This window comes from Fusarium sambucinum, chromosome IV (assembly GCF_050947815.1).
Source record: "Fusarium sambucinum isolate potato_lamoka chromosome IV, whole genome shotgun sequence".
Lineage (NCBI taxonomy): Eukaryota > Fungi > Ascomycota > Sordariomycetes > Hypocreales > Nectriaceae > Fusarium > Fusarium sambucinum.
The window spans coordinates 588,156-606,810 of NC_139291.1; the positions used below are offsets into that span (position 1 = coordinate 588,156).

At 36.5% G+C, this 18,655-nt stretch overlaps 5 protein-coding genes across 5 annotated transcripts; 3 read left to right on the forward strand and 2 right to left on the reverse strand.

The window, feature by feature from the left end:
- Window positions 1–397: 397 nt before the first annotated feature.
- FSST1_000204 (uncharacterized protein) lies at window positions 398–3,324 on the forward strand (the record flags this gene model as incomplete). Its single annotated transcript, XM_083227997.1, has 7 exons — window positions 398–1,129; window positions 1,186–2,192; window positions 2,239–2,402; window positions 2,456–2,599; window positions 2,655–2,709; window positions 2,759–2,973; window positions 3,026–3,324. 7 exons carry the CDS (start codon window positions 398–400, stop codon window positions 3,322–3,324), a joined length of 2,616 nt encoding a protein of 871 aa, XP_083090386.1.
- A 171-nt stretch (window positions 3,325–3,495) lies between these two features.
- FSST1_000205 (uncharacterized protein) lies at window positions 3,496–5,284 on the reverse strand (the record flags this gene model as incomplete). Its single annotated transcript, XM_083228008.1, has 7 exons — window positions 3,496–3,663; window positions 3,723–3,896; window positions 3,946–4,272; window positions 4,327–4,628; window positions 4,687–4,889; window positions 4,937–5,075; window positions 5,137–5,284. The coding sequence occupies 7 exons, from the start codon at window positions 5,282–5,284 to the stop codon at window positions 3,496–3,498; spliced, it is 1,461 nt and encodes a 486-aa protein (XP_083090387.1).
- A 1,472-nt stretch (window positions 5,285–6,756) lies between these two features.
- Window positions 6,757–9,004, forward strand: FSST1_000206 (uncharacterized protein; the record flags this gene model as incomplete). The annotated part of the gene is made up of 8 exons (XM_083228019.1): window positions 6,757–6,866; window positions 6,912–6,972; window positions 7,024–7,506; window positions 7,567–7,689; window positions 7,738–7,818; window positions 7,871–7,970; window positions 8,021–8,266; window positions 8,319–9,004. The coding sequence occupies 8 exons, from the start codon at window positions 6,757–6,759 to the stop codon at window positions 9,002–9,004; spliced, it is 1,890 nt and encodes a 629-aa protein (XP_083090388.1).
- A 335-nt stretch (window positions 9,005–9,339) lies between these two features.
- FSST1_000207 (uncharacterized protein) lies at window positions 9,340–9,810 on the reverse strand (the record flags this gene model as incomplete). The annotated part of the gene is made up of 2 exons (XM_083228030.1): window positions 9,340–9,370; window positions 9,422–9,810. 2 exons carry the CDS (start codon window positions 9,808–9,810, stop codon window positions 9,340–9,342), a joined length of 420 nt encoding a protein of 139 aa, XP_083090389.1.
- Window positions 9,811–10,774: 964 nt separating this feature from the next.
- FSST1_000208 (uncharacterized protein) lies at window positions 10,775–11,238 on the forward strand (the record flags this gene model as incomplete). The annotated part of the gene is made up of 2 exons (XM_083228041.1): window positions 10,775–11,160; window positions 11,208–11,238. 2 exons carry the CDS (start codon window positions 10,775–10,777, stop codon window positions 11,236–11,238), a joined length of 417 nt encoding a protein of 138 aa, XP_083090390.1.
- Between the last annotated feature and the right edge of the window lie 7,417 nt (window positions 11,239–18,655).

The following is an 18,655-nucleotide window of genomic DNA, read 5'->3' on the forward strand; positions in this document are numbered from 1 at the left end:
AACCCTATGAAGCCTGGTAGATCTTTTGCTCTTGCTGCCTCAGGACTTATCCTACACCTTGTGTTAGCTGCACACTGATAAGGGGATAAATTGATGCGGCTGAACACTGTTGCTAAACGAAGTCATCTGGCCAGGTATCTTGACGCTTGAGCAAGAGTAAAAAAACGCCTAGCTACAAGTACTGATACATTACCCCTCACTCATTCTGACCCATGGCCCTCCCTTAATAGGTGCGATTACTTGTATGGCTGGGATTTCATTTCTTCTCCTTTTGTTTTTGTCTCCTCACTGCCTCACCTATACCTATTTTGTCGTCCGTTCCATCGAACCGTGTTCTAGCGTTTTTATGGACCGCAGTATCCATACCAGTTTGGCCAACCAATAATTGTGGTTACCCATGGATTATCATCATTATTACCGGACGGTCAACAACCCAGGAGGATGCATCATTGAACACGACCAGCGAGAGTTAATGAACTGCATCCACTATCCGATTCAGAACCCAGCGACAACGGACTCCTCCTACGAACAATTTCAAGCCAATCAGGGATTTATGTTCTTTTCGCAGAACAGATTGAGGAGTTACTTCAAAAACAGTGACAAGATCAATTCATATCTTGGCTGCAAATGTCGGAAATGCGAAGAGACGCGCCGGGAGACCTGTCCAAGTAATTTGCCACTATATCGACAACGTCTAAATGATAAAATTCGGGAAAACGACGGCCCTTTGATCTTGGCAAGTTTGGCCTTTCTGTACAAACTTCATTTTATCTACAAGGTACCGGCATCAACCTTTAAGAACTTGGATGGAGCCAGGGATAACATTGGGAATGCCGACTGGATCGAACGCCACTTCCCCCACGAACAGAAGCTCCAAGACTACACCAAAGCTTTCCATAAAGTGTTCGGAATGCTCAAGCCAGTTTTGCTTAAGTTCAAACCCGAGTCGTTTCATGATTTTGAATCAGTCGACGATGACAGACTGTTTCCGTTCGGCAATTTGAGCCCCATTCGGACATTAGACAACATTCAAAAATTTGATATTCTTGAAGAATACCAGGATGAGTCGATCAAGGACCTCATACAGAAATACCCCTACTCGATAGAAGGCATCGGTAACGATAAGAAGGTAAGTACTTGACGAATCTAACTATCTACTAAACTAAGGACGATGTTTCGATGTAGTTTCTTTTTGCAATCAAGTCCATCGAACTTGAGGGTGCTCCGTATGCAAACGAGGTCGAGATCCTCTCTAGGTTTACTGAATCGAAGAATGAGAATGTCATTCCCCTTTTGGCGTGCTATGTGTGGCGCCGCCGAGTCTACCTCGTATTTCCCTACATTAGGAGAACACTGTATGACATACTTCATGGAGACCGACCTGATGCATCTCTTCGTGTAACCGACAGCAAACCGCTTCCCAAGAATTGGCTTTGGAAAGAGATGGTCCGGTTGACAGACACAGTGGCTGATATGCACACCGGAATTCGTATCCCCATCGCTGGACAAGTACAGACGGCGAAAGTCGCCCACTACGATTTGAAGCCCAATAACGTTCTTGTCGCTGCACAAAAACTCAAAATCATAGATTTCGGTCATTGCTTGGTCATGTTCGCCGGCGGCAATGGTCAAGACAGATCCCAAGCAACCCAAGGACACCCGGTTTACGCACCCCCAGAAACAATTAGGGGAACGAATGAATCGGAAGGCCAGCATAGTAAAGAAGTAGGTACTCTAAACTACGACGTCTGGTCTCTTGCATGTATCATGGTCGAGGTTCTAGTCTATATTTGTGATATCCAAGGCATACAAGAAGACAAGACTCCGATAGCGCAGCTTGGGGAAGCGTTAAAAACAAACGCCTTGAAGGAACACCTTTGCAAAGAGAACTCATCAGTCGAAGATTACATCAAGATTGCTGAGATTGCGCTCCGTTTCTCAAAGGACGAAGCACATTTCAACTACAAAGCAAATGTCATCACATTGCTGAACGAGATGTTGGATAGCAATCCTTGCAACCGACTGTCGTCGAAACAAGTTGTTGAACGTCTTCAAAGTATTGGATCTGAATTTCGCAAGAATTACAAGGATGACGAAATGGGAAGTCGAATCGATGAGTATCAACCAGAAAGTCCTTTTGTCGAACTCGCCTGGAAAGTCGACGACAGGGAGCCAATTGGCTTCACCACAATGTAAAGGACCCGTTTCACACTCTCGTCTCTGTATCTGACTTTCTAGGGATGGAATAAAACTCAAAACTGTTTTTCGGCACAGTCAGCTAGACGCTGGTGAAAGTACACCTTGTCGTATACGAATTTTCAAAAAGAAAGGCAATGGAAATAAAAGGGTTTTACGCATAGCATATGCCCAATTTCACACCGGGGAGGTGAGGACAATAACAAGTACATATAGGCTTGAGCTTTTATGAGGATAATTATCTAATATCACGAAACAGTGCAGACTTCCGACTGGTGTTTCCAGCCTACTTACCTGCTCCGGCAGAATAGCAAGAGTTGTGTCATCTTCAAGGAACAAAATTCAGACGCCGACCAAGAGTCCGAATTCTCTGTATACGTGTTCACGTTCCAGTGTTTGGCAGGTAAATTCAAATTCAAAGATATGTCCTTGTCCTGTACAACTAATTGTCAACATAGACATTTGTTCGTTCCAGGGTGTATTCATGGACAATGAGGTTATACACACGGATAAGTAAGACCTCTGACTATGTGAATATAACATATGTTCTGATTAGACACAGATTCCCTTGTAAAATGAAAGCTTCTATCACATTCACCAGGAGACACGGGGACGAGATCATCGAAGTGGACAACGCGACTGTACAATTTTGGACGAAAGGTCGCGTGAGAGACCTCAAATCGATCAATGTCAACGATTTCGAGCAGCAGCAAATGCCATGGCTTCAAATTGATACTATGACTATTATTACAAGAGAACGGCTGATTGAAGTTCCTAGTATGACTTCACTCATTTATCAATGAGACCTTATACAGGCTAACAAACATAGTGGGCGATCACAGAAAGAAATTCCACACATCTGGTTCACCTCGCCAGATCGAAGCTACGGAAAATAAGGACACCGGACATAGGCACTTTTTCAGCTACTGGTATCGAGCTCTCTGTCCGTTCGGTTCCAATGATGGTCCCTACAAGATTCCGTCGATACAGCCTGGGCAATCTCAAATCTTGTATGACAACAGGGAAACTGGACGGAATAAGAGTAAAGACAATCTCGGCTGTCTGAAAATGACATCAATGAAGATCACACCAGAGAAAGATGGTAAGTATACTCAGTCATTTCTGTAAAGAAGTAGAATGAAAAGAAGCTGACATAGTGGTAAAGACGAAGGGCAACTAATGCTTGCTGTTGGAAAGGAGTGGAAAACAGGTAGTGGGGGACGCAGGTTTGATCCAAAGATAGGGAAATTAGCCCTGGTGAAATCATCAACAGCCTGAAATACTATCTTGATCATCCGGTTACGTCCTTTTTCTCGATCGTGAAATCATCTCCACGAAACCATAGAGTAACATAGTCGTTGTTATCAAGGGAAGTGCTAGGATAGCGTAGATCTTGAGGTCGGTATCAGCTTTCCACTTCATCGGACTTTCCCGTGCTATGGTGATGAATCCCATCTGGAGAAAGTCCTGTGTAAGTTAGTAAACACGACGATTTCGGTATAAGTGAAAGCCACCAGGGGACATACTGCTACAAATGAAGCCGGTACAAAGACAAGAGCTAGTACCGTCAAGGTCTTGACAACTCCTGCGTCTCGGCCGGATAGTTCGGCTAGTCGAGCAATCATCAAAGTGTTTTGGTTGACAATTTCTGAATTCAGTCTGCTTATCTCACTATTCCTTAGTGATATTGTATCTCGTAACTGCAAGGGGTTAGTGATTACTTAGTTGGCATATTCCCGACACCCTTACAAATTGTGAAGTGGCTGTAGCTCGTGCAAGTACAGACGATGCATTCCTACAGGCGAACCGGTGTTCCTCTAGTGTCTTGGAGAGGTCAGTTGACAGAAGGCGGACAGGGGTACTGTTGACATTCTCAAAGGTTTCCCAATTTGCAATATGATCCATTTTTTCTTGGAGACACTCGATCGTGTGCATGTTGATCTGAATGCAGGTAATTACTCTTCTCGCCTGGTCTGAGACGAACTGCAACGATTTGAAGTCTCGAGTTGAAGACTCCACTGAGTTTATCTCGTCTGTTTTTGTGGCTTCAACTCCGAACATCATCACTCGATCGGACTGGCAGTGAGTTTTGTTGTCAGCGACGAGTGTTAAAAAGAAAGATGTGATTACCAAGTCTGTAATCTCTTTGTCTAGAGAATTAATCATATCTCGTAGGTCGGCATCGACGCCTCTGAAGCATACTGCATGAAGATACGTCCAATCATGAACAAATCTTGATGTAGCGCCCTCTGTCTTCAATGAAGCAGCCAATTCCGACTTTGCCGGAGTAGACAACCTTATAAGAATGTGAGATGATCGATTTGTTTCAGTATCAACCTTTTGATAGATCAATGCATGGCGAATGGACCAACAAAATGATCCTGGCGGGGGATCGGGTACTTTTGCGACATATTTCAAGAGGTAACAGAGTTCTGTGCTCTTTTGTTAAAGAGGGACTTGAAGTGATTCCAGGTTTCGCATATCACTAACCAAAACCAACACAGTCACCAGACTTTGTAGTCGTGATGTTGGTGTCAAACCCTCCGAAAGACTCATCCTGGGCAAATTCCTTCCTACCAAACGCTGTTAAAAAGCGATATATATCGGGAAAAACATCAAGGTCTTTGAATAGAGAAAGAAGTCCATCCCTGGTGATAGGGAGGGTACTCCAGCCGTAATGTGGCTCAATTACACTGTGCTACATTTAGCCAAAATGTCTCTAGTAAGACATGCAACGTACAAAAATGACGACTTTGGGCAGCAAGCGAGGCTTTCTTCCTCTTTTGAGTTATGTGCCTCAGAGTCGCCACCCTGGTGGTAATACCGCGAGAGGTGCTTCCTTAGTTCTACTTCGCTGCGGAGAAAATGCTGTTCAAGTCCTGGGTAAGTAATATTCGTTAGCACTCAAAGCTCGATACCACTGGGGCCGTTACAAATGACCTTGTCGTGTGACTTCTGCCACGGACACTTCAACCTGTCCATATGGTGGAGAGAGAAGGCGTCTCCAGCCGAATGTAAGATCTGATGTGATATTGGCAGTTCTGACATCAATGTGTCCAGAAACTGGCCATAAAAAGGGTTTTTGCATGGTGCAAATTGAACAGGGAGTTTATGCATATACAGGATAAACAAGACGGAACGAGCTGTTATAAATGCTTGTATAATGTACCTATGACTACATGAGAAACGCCTCCCAACCCGTCACAAGATGCAGGAAGACTCCAGACCAGTCCAATGTTCTCAACATTGTGCAATAAGCATATTAAACAACTACACCATAGCCTCAATGGATTTTCAGCCCCTTTAGCCAAAAAGAGGTGACGGTGGTGGCTGGGACAAGAGTCTCAGTGTATGTTTCTCGTCCTTGCGCACAGTTAGCAATATGGACATCAGGCTACACTAAAAACTTACATTTGTGAGTTGACGTTCAGCTGTCAATTGCCATCCAATATTTGACGTCCCGCTCGCAGGCTGACATTGTTAGGTCATTTTCTGTTGCCAAGCCCGTACGATGACATGGGGCAATGCTTACCACGTAGGACCAAAGCACAAGGCCTGTATCTGTTGGCGATTTCCCCAGATGGTCTTCCAAAAACTGTATCAAAACGTCTTCACGAACTCGGTACTGGATTGAGATAATGACAGGCATGGTTGAAGTACCAAATGAAAGAGAAGAGTTGGTATCTGATGGCTTTCCTTCATCCTCAGTCGCTCTCATGGGCCGCAATTTAATTTATGTGCGTTATCTAGGTAGCTTGCATTGGGCCTAGCTCTTAGAGGGAGGGCAGGATAGCCGCACACAAGTATTAGATGTGACTCCCGTGGCTTTCGGTGTGATCACACCGCAGCAATGTTGGGTAGTACTGGCGCGTCCTCAATCACCGGTGCCAGAACGTTCCGCCTTTCGCAATCAATAGCGCAGCCACTTGATATGTCTCACTCACGTTTTACCATTGTAATTGGCCGCCGAGTTTCTCTTGGCCCTATTATAACCTCGTATATGTAAGGACTACGAACTATTGATGTAGTGTAACGTCAGAACAAGAAATGGTCATAATTATGATAGCCTATCCGCGTTGGCGTAAGACGGACTGTGTACTCATTAAGATAACCACTATGATCGGGCGTTTTCTATCATGATATGATCCCTAAATGTGGGGTTCCTTTTCCCCGGACGACGTGGAGTGTCTCAGTGTGACAGGAAATTGTAAGTTAGGAATCAGGCTGTGGTAGCCCTCAGGGGAACTTAAGACTGTGGTGAAAGCACTTGCGGCCTTCAATGAATCTCACGTATTCGCAACAAGGTTTTGTTATCCTGGTCCAAACCGCCCTATCTCGTGTGAACAAGTCCAGTCTCAATTTGAAATGCACGACCACATCGAACTTATTGAAAGAAGTCGGTCTGGCACCTCAGCGGATGACATCCAAGATGGCAATCGAGATGGAGTTCCCCAACACCATCGCTATAAAGGACGAGATCCATTCACAGAGAACAGCAATCCCCCGGAGCACCAGGGGTCGCTGGGTGTTCTTGATGTGTTCTCGCTCATTGTGAACAAGATGGTCGGCACAGGTATTTTCACAGCTCCGGCTTCCGTGTTTCTAATGACTGGAAATCGAATCACGACCCTCTGTTTGTTTTTTCTTGGCTTCCTTTACACTATTGTCAGGTAAGAAGTCCCGGACGCCTCACAACGTCTCTAACGATGATGCAGCATGGTTATTTATCTGAATTATGCCAAAGTTCTGCCTTTCAACGGTGGGGAGCTCGTCTATGTATGTTATATATCTACCTAATACAAGTTTGGGACTAATGGTTTGTACTAGATCGACGAGATCACATCTTCCTCCTCAGCTTCTAGGAGGCGAAAATCTACATTTTTTGGCGATGGTCTTCTTGCGTATATTATCTACGCGATAGCTTTCGTGTTGTTCTTCAACTCGAGCACCAATGCATTACAGGCCGGTCGCATGATACTGATAGTTGCCAAACCAGATGAAGACAAAGTCCACCATGACCTTATGCGTTTTATCGGTGTTTTTTGCTTGTCTCTGATTTGCCTTCTTCAATACTTCAGTCCTAGATTTGGGAGGGGAATGAACAACGTAACTGCCGTGGCCAAGGTATTTATGCTTCTTGGCATAATTATTGTTGGTTTAATCGCGGCTTGCAAAACCAAGTCTACTGAAGAATGGAAAGATAAGCACACAGTCGATGACGATTCAACAGAATATGAGAAAGGCGTTTCTTTGGCCAAGGCTCTTCTTACAGTGCTCTTCAGCTTCCAAGGATGGGAGAACGCTACATTTGTTCGTATTCCCACTCGTGCTTGTGGTAAAAGGTCAATGACTAACTTCATATTGAAATAGGTCACTGGCCAAATCGGTGCGGATAGACATTCCACTTTGCGAAATGGTTTCCTCCTTGCTGTTTTCACAGTAGGAGTGCTATACATTATATTCACCGCAGTATTCGCAAGTCCTACCTATCCTGTCAATTAACCCCTTTCATTCACAGCGCTCTAACACAATCTTTTTTAGCTTCGTGCAATTGAGTGGGATAACCTCTTTCTAAACCCAAAAAGCGACCCAAAAGAAACGCTGACCTACTACGTCCCTCTTGTAAACATATTCCCCTTCATGCTCCCATGTTTCAGTATGCTTATTTTATTAGTTCAGCGAGGACAAGAAAACCTCCCGGGTGGCTTGGGCAGCTGTGACTGCAATGTCTGCTTTGGGAAATCTCAATGCTATTATCTACACATTTTCGAGAGGTAGTTACAGCATGCCATGGTGACTAAATGCTTCTAACTAAGTGGAATAGTCAAACAAGCCATTGGTCAAGCAGAAGTCCTACCATGGTCACGATATTGGAAACAAGACGATATACTGCAGCGCAGTGACAACGAATCTGACAGCGAATTTTACAAGAAGTCCCCTCAAGGTGGTTTAATAATCCACTGGATAATGAGTGTTACTCTTATACTAGTGACGATTGGCATCGAAAATACTGCTGAATCAGTCAGCTTCCCAGGATATGTTCAAACTTATATCCATTGCGCAATCCTTGGTAATTCAAATGCCTATCGATGGTTTTACAGTTTAAGCTAATGTTTATATAGCATTTCTTGGCCTGGGATTCTTCAATCTCGAAGCACGAGAGACCTCGCTATGGGGTGGTGAGGACGGTGCCCACCGACGTAGTTTCTCTCCAGCTGTGAAGTATATCTTATATGCTTCTGTACTGGTCTACATTTTCTTGAACCTGGCTACCATTGTTGTCACAGTTCTGCCACCATACAAAACCATTGGGGGGACTTCTCTAAACGCAGTCCCTGGGTGGGTATTCCTTCTCATAACAGGAATAACAATTCTTGTTGGTATAGCTTACTATGTTTTATTCTTCGGGGCTATGCGTAGGAAATATGAACCTGTGGCTGCCCAAAACGGCGACAACACATCTACGGTGGGAGAAGCCGATGATCCTATCGATAGAATATTGAAGGAAGATAGTAGGTGGAACTTGATGCGTTGGGCCGGAGTAAGATGTGAGATGATAAAGTACGAGCAATACGATGAAGATAATCCTCGTGTTTATCGGTTTGGGAGGCGTTGGCGGTTGGTTTACAGTCTTCCTGGTGATGTTGCAGAAGGCAATGGAATTGGGCAAGGACCTAACCAGCAAAACATGCCCAACAGTTTGACTTGGATAGAGTTCCGATATTGGCTTTTTGGTGGAACAAGGCTCCTGGACGAACTCTGGAACCGTATGAGAAGGTGGCCAAAACTATCGAAGAAGTCGAAATAACTTTGGAAAGGCTAGGAGACAGAGTTTTTTTCTTCGACTACTCTTATACTTTTATAAGATTATATTCCGATTATCTTGAATTATCAACCTAGATTACATCTAAAGCGAGCTCAGATTTCTGAAGCCTCTTTTTATCTATACTTAAATCGTTTGGGACTGAGTGTATATATACCTTTTCGGAGTGTATTTTAGCTCATCATATCAGAGAGGTAAAAACCTTTCAATTTCTATTTCGAAACGGATCTTAATTAGGATTGTAGTATATATTCATCCTGCTTTACTATTCATCTTGACAACTTCCACACCCATCTTCTAGTGTTCACCTCTTCAGTTCTCTATGCGCAGTTCCCACTGTTTGGATCGGCCCTAACGCTATTAGCACTTATAGATGATACCGTTCAGAATATCAATACTTACGAAACAGTAACCTTGCCAGGCGTTTGCGTACGCTGATAGGTAGTTCTACCTCCGTGTTCACAACCATTAATCTCGCGCTGGAGATAGGTAACACAGTCTTCTTTGTCTATGTAACGAGTTACCCCGTTAAAGTCGCCTTCATCGTACCGGACAAACATGTCCATCTTCTTATTGCTGCTGAGATTGACGCATCTTCGGAGGTATTGCCCATTAGTGTTAAAAGGGCCATTGATTTGGCCGTCGCAAAGCTCCTGGACAGTCTGAAGAGCTTTGAACTTTTCTGCACCCCAAGATTCGCCAGATCCGTGGCAATCACGCTTTTGGAGAGAGTTTGGCATGGCGGCAGCAGAGGTGGCCGCCAGGCCTGTAAGGAAGGAAGTGAACTTCATGATGGGGTTTTTAAAGACTGAGTGGTTTAGATATTGTTGAGATATGAGTTATGTGTTGTAGAAAGATCATTTGTCGTGGCTCTTTTATCACTTTTTATAGTCCATGTTTTAAACCACTCGCCAAGCCTGTATACATCCTGTTTTCTTTCTTTGACGTCGACGGCCTTTGCCACCCTCCCTTCAAAATACAAGGAATATGATCCTGATAGTCAACACGAGATAGCTTTACAGGTTTAGGACTTTGGTATGAACTTTCATATCGACCGACACTTCGCCACGTTGGAATAGGGTCCGTCATTACTGATCCTTCCGAGGTCTAATCGCTCCATCTACATTGTAGCAGTGAGTCGCTCAGAGTGTGAAAGAAAACGTCAGCGGCCTAGCTGCAGAAAGTGTTGTTCTTTTTTGTCGATAGGTCCACTTAGCATGTGGTCAAGGCTCTTAGAGTTTTGAACTAGTCAGGGGTTTCCCGTACTTGTGAGGCTTAGCTGCTGAACTTTTGAGGCTTGGCTGCGTGACGGAAGGATTTTGGCGATACGACGTGGCAAGGATAAATTGATAGCCAAGACAATGTCGCCTATCAAGATCGGACGATGAGCTAATCTTGTTTACGAAGATTGCTTGTCCTATCTCATCGTGATATCATAGGCTTGGTATAGAACTTATTCCTCCAGTAGGAGTATAGCCAGCAAGGTCCTACACAAGCGATTGCTATGTAGTGTTGTCCCCGCCTTGGAATCCTTCATCCTTCCAGGATGAATCCCCACTGAACTATCGTCCGAAGTATCCGTGATCACATAGGATCAGTGCGACTCAGTGTATCTTACAACAACTTCCAAAATCGCTCGCAGTCAATATCTAGCCATTTCCTGCAGACCTCGGATATATAAAGTCTCATCGATTCTCCTCTTGGTTGTAATTTAATATCACCTTACAAACCAACAACCTATCTACACTTTCTAAAATGCATTTCTCCCCTCTCCTTCTTACTGCCTTCTTGGCTACCTTCTCTACCGTGAGCGGCGAATGCCACCGTTCTGGAGAGACATGGGGCGGTGATAAGTTTGCCGCTCTGGAAGCAGCCCAACGTCTCTGCGAAGACGGAACCCTAGGCAACATCCCCTACAGTTATGGCGCTTTCAGGACTGCTTGTGTCAATTTAAGCAACAAGAAGAAGGTCGACTTCACCATCATCAAGGCCAAAAACATTGTTAACCCTACTCATCTCTATTCCAATACTTGCACCTCAATGCTCCAAAAGGAGATCAATGGCTGTGAGCACGGTGGCAGAAGTACACAGTATGAGCTCGGTGGTCAACCTCAAGAGGCTTCGCCGACCTATGATATCTCGTAAGTTTGTTTTCGCTATGGACTTGTATTGTCTAATCATATCTTAGTTCCGATCCTAATGCTGGTCAATGTGCTTAATCTGAGGATGCTAGCAGAATATATGGTGGATAGTTAGTATGAAGGATGATGGATTCTGGCTACAATAGAGACTTCTCAGTACAACATGTTAAAAGCACAACGTATAATTGATGTGAATCGAGGTTAGCTCCTCACTACATGGATAACTGATGGAATAATATACTGTTCAATTTAACCTATTGGAGGCTCCCGTGTGGCTGCTTATAGCTAGATACCATGTCGTACCCTCTTATTCGTAGAGAGATGCCGTCTTTCCATTTTTAATATATCAGAAACATAATCTAGTTAGACCAAATCGAAACAAGCTTCTTTACCTTATTTATAAACTTTATCAATTTCTCAGAGCACTGGCTTAGAACGACATGATACAATTATAAACGTGAGTATAGGGTAATATTAGTAGTAGTATAACTACTGTCACTTACCCTCCCTGATTGCCATGAGCTTGTGTATTGATCCGCGGGGCAAGGTATTTTTGTTTATGACAAATCATACAGTTATCAATTGTAGGGTGATTTATTGCTTTGGTTCAAGGAAGTCTGTAGCAAAAGGGAATTCCAATCTTGGTTATACTTGCTGCGATAAAGAACATCAAGAAGCAGTAGGATGAACGCGAGATCAAAGAACAGCTGAATCTTGACGCCATTAAACGACAACTTACTGTACTAGTTGATCAAAAAGGCAGCGACTTGGATAGCTTCCGAAAACAAGCAGGAGCACTACATACTGCTACCCAAGAACTTGAGAAAGAGGAACAAAAGGGCTCGGAACGGGTTGGGGTTTTGAAAAGCCTATACTTCATTCAACTTCGATAACGGTAGGACAACATCGACGAAGCCGCAAATAATACCGTGAATTAGTTATTATTTTTTTTATAATCCTTAAGCTTTTATCTAGGCCTTTTTAATTTTCTCTAGGTTTTTAATAAAGGTTAATCTATTTATATAAATTAAATTTTTAATAATAATTAAATTTAAAGTTCTCTTAAAATAAAGTTTTTTCTATAATATAACTCTTTTCCCTAATTAATAATATTATAAATCTCTTATAATAAAAGCAGTATTATTTAATTAATTAATTAAATAATTTATATTAAGATAGCCTTTAGCTTTAAGCTTCTTTATTTAGCCTTTTTCTATTATATATTTAAAGTCTTAGGCTATAATTAGCAGGCTATAACTTAATAGCCTTAATTGCTATTATAATATACCTTTTTAACTAATTAAACTAGTTATTATATAAGATTATTATATTAAGTGCTTTAAGGAATATAATTTACCCTCTAGATAGCTTAACTTCTTCCTTTAAGATAACCTTTTTAAGCTATTATATTTCCTTTAGCCTTTTTTTCTTATCCTCTTTATATAAAATTAAAAAGTCTAATTTATAAATAAAGGCTATTAATTTAACCTTTATAAGGATATTTCTTTTTTTTTATTATATAAAGAAGCTTAGCTTTTATATATAGAGAGCTTTTATCCTTAAGCCCTTTAATTATATCTTTAATTATATTAAAATATAAGCTATTAAGGTAATAACTAGGACTAATAGCCTTTAGCTTAATAATTAGCATTATATATAAGAATTATAATAGGTTAGCTATATATAATAAAAGACTAGGATTAATTAACTTTAATCTTACTTAATTAAGTAATATTAATTAAGGTTATAAGAGGAAGAAGTTATTACTATTTTTAATATAATAAAAGCTTCCTTTATAAGTTATAGCCTCTATTATAAGGTTTATATTAAAAAAGTTATATTATAGAAAAAACCTTATTTTAAAAGAACTTTAAATTTAATTATTATTAAAAATTTAATTTATGTAAATAAATTAACCTTTATTAAAAACTTAAAAGAAATTAAAAAGGCCTAAGTAAAAGCTTAAGGATTATAAAAAATAATAATATAACTCTTTTAATATAAACCTTATAAGAAAGGTTATAAAGGAAGCTTCTATTATATTAAAGATAATAATAACTTTTTTCTCTTATAACTTTAATTAAAGTTAATTAATCTTAGTCTTTTATTATATATAATTAACTTATTATAGTTTTTATATATAATATTAATTATTATTAAGCTAAAGGCTATTAACTCTAGTTAGTACTTTAATAGCTTATATTTTAATATAATTAAAACTATAATTAAATATAATAAAGATATTAAGCTATATATAAAGGTAATAAACCTCTATATAATAAAAAAGAAAAATATTCTTATAAAGGTTAAGTTAATAGCCTTTATTTATAAATTAAATTTCTTAATTTTATATAAAAATAATAAAAAGGAAAAACTAAAGGAAATATAATAGCTTAAAAAGGTTATTTTAGAGAAAAAAATTAAATTATTTAAATAATAAAATAAATTCCTTAAGGTATTTAATAAGACTATTTTATATAATAAGTAATTTAACTAGTTAAAGAGGTAGGTAATAATAGCAGCTAAAGCCTTTAAATTATAAAGACTATATTAATTATAGCCTAAGACTATAAGTATATAATTACTAGAAGAAGTCTAAATAAAGAAGCTTAAAGCTAAAGGCTATTTTAATATAGATTATCTAATTAATTAATTAAATAACACTGCTTCTATTATAAGAGATTTATAATATTATTAACTAGGGGTAAATTAGTTATATAATCCAGGAAAAATAATATTCTTAACCTAGCTTAAATCTAAAAGTCTAGAGATTTACTATATTATAGGCTTAGTAAGTGCTCTAGAGTAAGATTAATCTAGAGCTATTTATAAACTCTAACCTTTACTTTACTCTAGGCTAGCAGCAGAAGGTTAACTTTAATAAAATATATTTTTAAAAACTCTAGAGGTAAGTTAAATAATTAGGCAGGGTTAAAGACTTAGCAATTAATAAAATTTATATTACCTATTTCTCTCTGTTATATTATACTCTTCTTTTTAAAGAATTAGACAGTCTTTAATAAGAAGTCTATTAATTCTAAAGATTCTTTTAATCGTATAATTAGGTTAGTAAATTAACTACTCTACTATATAAGAGAGGCAGAGTAGTATAAGGACTATTAAGAAAGCGACTATAATGCAGTTGCTATCATTTTAAACTAAGTTAATAATATAAATATAAAGATTTTAAAAGGGGCTAGCTAGAAGTTTCTAAACTATTAGATAAATATAAGGGATTCTCTAGTAAATCAATGGCTTAATATATATAAGGAGGGCAATGATAATTATTAGATAGCACTCGCCATCCAGGCAGGTCTTATCAGGTATATCTAAAGGTTATTAAAAAGACAAAAGAGCGAATTTCATAAGGAAAGGCAAAAGCAGAAGAAAGCAGGGCAACTACTGCTTAACTATGCCCTATAACTGCGCTAAATAATACCATCTGGTCTTCTATATTACTCCAAGAGAGATAAGCTTATTATGGATTAGGATATAGTTATATTACTCCTTGAATCCGGCGAAAGCCTTAATCGGAAGGTTTATAGTTATAAAGGCTAAACTGTTTAAGTATTATTCTTAATTTATTATTATAAATCGGTTAACTTAGTTAATAATAGGGGTTTTCTACCTTTAAAGGTAATAAAGAATAAATAGCTTATAGTTACTTACCTGCTAATTTCTAAAGGTGCCTAGGAAGATTACTTTAATATAGCTAATAAAAAGAAGCTAGGAGATATTTATTAAGTCTTAATAAAGATCTTTAGTAAGACTTATACTTTAAGTCTCTAGTAAGCTATAGAAAAAAAGAGGAAAGAAAAGGGAAAGAAATACTAGGATTACTTAATTCTATAAGGAGTTTCTATTTATATCTTTAAGACTTTTAATTATTTTATAAAGAAATAAAATAGCCTAAATAGTAGATATTTAATAATTTAATAATATTATAAGGCTATAAGGCTATACTTTTAAATAAGCTTTTAATAAAACTCTATATTAAAATAAAGCTCTTATAAGGCTAGTATAAGCTTAAATTAGTATATAATAGACTAAAAGGCACTTATATATAAAATAATAAGATAATAATAAATACTTTCTTCTTCTTTATATAATAAAACCACTAGTAAAGAAAGGCAAGAATAGTAGTAAAAAAGTAAGTTATTCTGCCTTTAATTATCTATTTAATATATTAAGTTAACCTAGATTATAGTTATAATATTAATATTATATTACTATACTATTTAACCTTATAACTATAGCCCTATAGCTAGGTAATATATAAGGCAATTTTACTATATATATAATAAGATTATTAAAGCACTATATATTAGCCTAGCCTTATTCTAAGATCTATATAACCTTATAATAATAAAGCTAAGATATATCTCTATAGGCTAAAGACCTTTAATTAAAGATAATATAGCGCTAGCTATATTTAGCTATAAGGTCTTATAACTCTCTAGTATTTCTATCCCTTAGAGGGACTTATAGTAAATTTAATAGGAAAGGCAATAGCTTTATATACTATATTATAAGATTAAGAAAGAGAATACCCTTATAATAAAAGAGATTATATTCTATAATATAATAGGTTAATATAAGCTATAGTTAATAAAACTAGGGATACTTATTTAGACTATTAAAGATAAGTATAAGTATTTTAAGTAATAGCTTTCCTATATATTTAGCTATAGTAGCTAGGAAACTCTATTTAAGTTAGAGTTAAAGGAAGAAATTTATATATATAGTTAAGAGTTTAATATAAAGTTAAAATACTAAAGTAAAATAAATTTATTTAATATTATAGTTAATTAAATTAAGTTATATAACTAGACCTTTAACTATATTATATAATTATCTTAATCCTTATATAATTATACTATTAATAATTTTAATAAAGAAGGAATTTCTATACTTATAGAGGTAATTAAAGGAGTTAAGAACTGTTTTACTAAGATAAGAGTAAGAATACTATAGTAGGGTAATTAATTATATAGTTAATAATTTTCTTTAATAACTGCTTTTATTAATATAAAGTTTCCTTATAATATACTAATAAACTTATAACTTTACTCTTTTTAATTTCCTAGCCTCCCTTTCCTTATCCTTTAACTTATATCTTAAGATCTTCCTAGTTAAACTTTTTAGTATTATATTAATAAACTTAACTCTGCCCTTTAACTACTTATACCTAGCTTTATACTCCTTAATATAGCGCTGAATATCTTATACTAGCTCTTTATTAGACTAATATATATAGTTTACTTTAACTATAAATACTTTTAAAACCTCTTTAACTCTTATATTAAGAATTTAAATAACTATGCAATTACTTATAGCAGAATAAGTAAGAAGGTATAACTTAAGCTCTATAGATATAACTTAATAACCCTATTTAAATAGTTATTAGTAAGGCAAGATAAGTTAAAAATAGTACTTATTATTAACCTTAACTTTAATAAGCTCCTTAACTTAATTAATAATAATAAAATATTTATTTCTACTTTTAGCTATATAAACTAGTACTTTATCCCCTATTTAAATCTAATAGCTATTATTATATTTAAAGAAGGTCTTAGTAGTAGCCTTTAAGTTATTAAAATAACCAAGAGAAACAATTAGGCTTTAAATTAGCAGTTTACCTAGCTTTTTATATTTAATAATCTCTTATCCTTTAGGGTTAATAATTATAGCCTTAGCTGCAGGAATTAATAATCCCATTATGCCTACTTATATATTATACTTACTGCTTTATATAAAGACAGTAGCAGTCTCAGTTATACCTAGTATTAGTTAATAACAGATAAAATACTATAGTACTTATTAACCTACTATAACCTTATCTAAGATATTACTTTAAATAGATACTTAATAGATTATCTATAGTTTCTTTTCTAAGCAGTGCAGCACTGGTATATATAAACCTAATACTACTTAAATTATACTTACTATATAGCTCTCTCCTATCTAGTATTTAAATTATAACAGGGGGGATAATTAGAAACTGCTATATCTTAAAGCGATTAACTGCAGCTAAAAAGGGCTTAAATTTAAAGCAAGGTATAATAATAATCTTATTACTGCAGTAGGTCCTTAAGTAAGTAATAAGCATTAGCCTAAAGATATAATTAAATATTAATACTCCTAGTATTACTTATATATTAATACTATTAGCTTTTTAAAATACTAAGTTAAATATATATATTTAAATAATACTTAATATAATATTATAATATAAGATTATAATAGGTTTCTTCCTAATAGTTAATAAAAAATAAAATATATAAACTAGTGTTTTATTAATAAGCTAGATATTCCGCTTAAATATAAGAGGTAAGCTATTTATTAAGCGCTTTATCCCTTTATCTACTGCATTAATAGTAATATAAGTAGTTTCTCTCTATTTTAAATAAGGTTATTAATTATCTTATAATTATACCTACTTATATTACTAGGTATTAAAAGCAGAAATATATTTTATTATAATATACCTATTAGCTTTATAGCTTTAAGTATAGTATTTAAAAGGGGTATATAAGTAAAAATAGTTTTTATATATAAAGCGCAGAGCTATTACTTTAACTCAGATACTAAGAGGGCTATACTACTTAAACTAGCAATGCTATTTAAATAATAAATAGAATATATAAAGGGGATATAGTTAATCTATCTTAAGATTAGCTTAAATAATTTAGCTGTTTATAAGTCAGTCTATTTGCAGTATTAAGAGAGAATATAATGCAGATATAATCCTATTTTAACCTGGATTATAAGTTAAGTTAAAAGGCTTTACTAATGCCTTATGCAAGGAGGTCCTCTCTGCAGATAACCTCTTTAGCTATATGCATCTTTCCAGTTAATCTATATATATATAGATATTATACTTTCGCAATAGGATACTGGCTATACTTTTCTAAGCCCATAAACTCAGTAATACTAATAGAATCCAGAGGGTCTAGGCGAGATTAGTGACCTAGCTGGAATAATGCATTTTTATAGGTACTTATTAGCAGTTTTAATACCTATAATAGTGGGTAAAAGACTATTATAGCAGAGAAAGTTAAGCGCTCTAGTTAGGGCAATCTGGTAATAGTATAAGCTAGATTAATCTAATAAGATCTTAGTATTTATATTTCTCTTACCTTATACCCTTTTTAATATAACCCTGCATTTAATATAATTGCTTTATAATTAGTAGGTATTACTAAGGGCTAATCGGAGATTTATATAGTCTAGTAAAAATGCAATTGCTTATATACCTTAAGCTGCAGCAGAGTTTTAACTTAATAGATTAGTAGTATTAAGTCTTCCTAGCGATAATAATTAATTATATAGCTTAGACTTAAAGGTTTTCCTAGAATCTATAATTCTAAATATATAGAAGTCTTTATCCTCCCCTATTAATATATCTTATCCTTAAATAATTTAATATCTTTAAGATTTAATTCAGTAGCTCTAAGAATTAAACCTTTATTATAAAATAATATATAGCTATTAA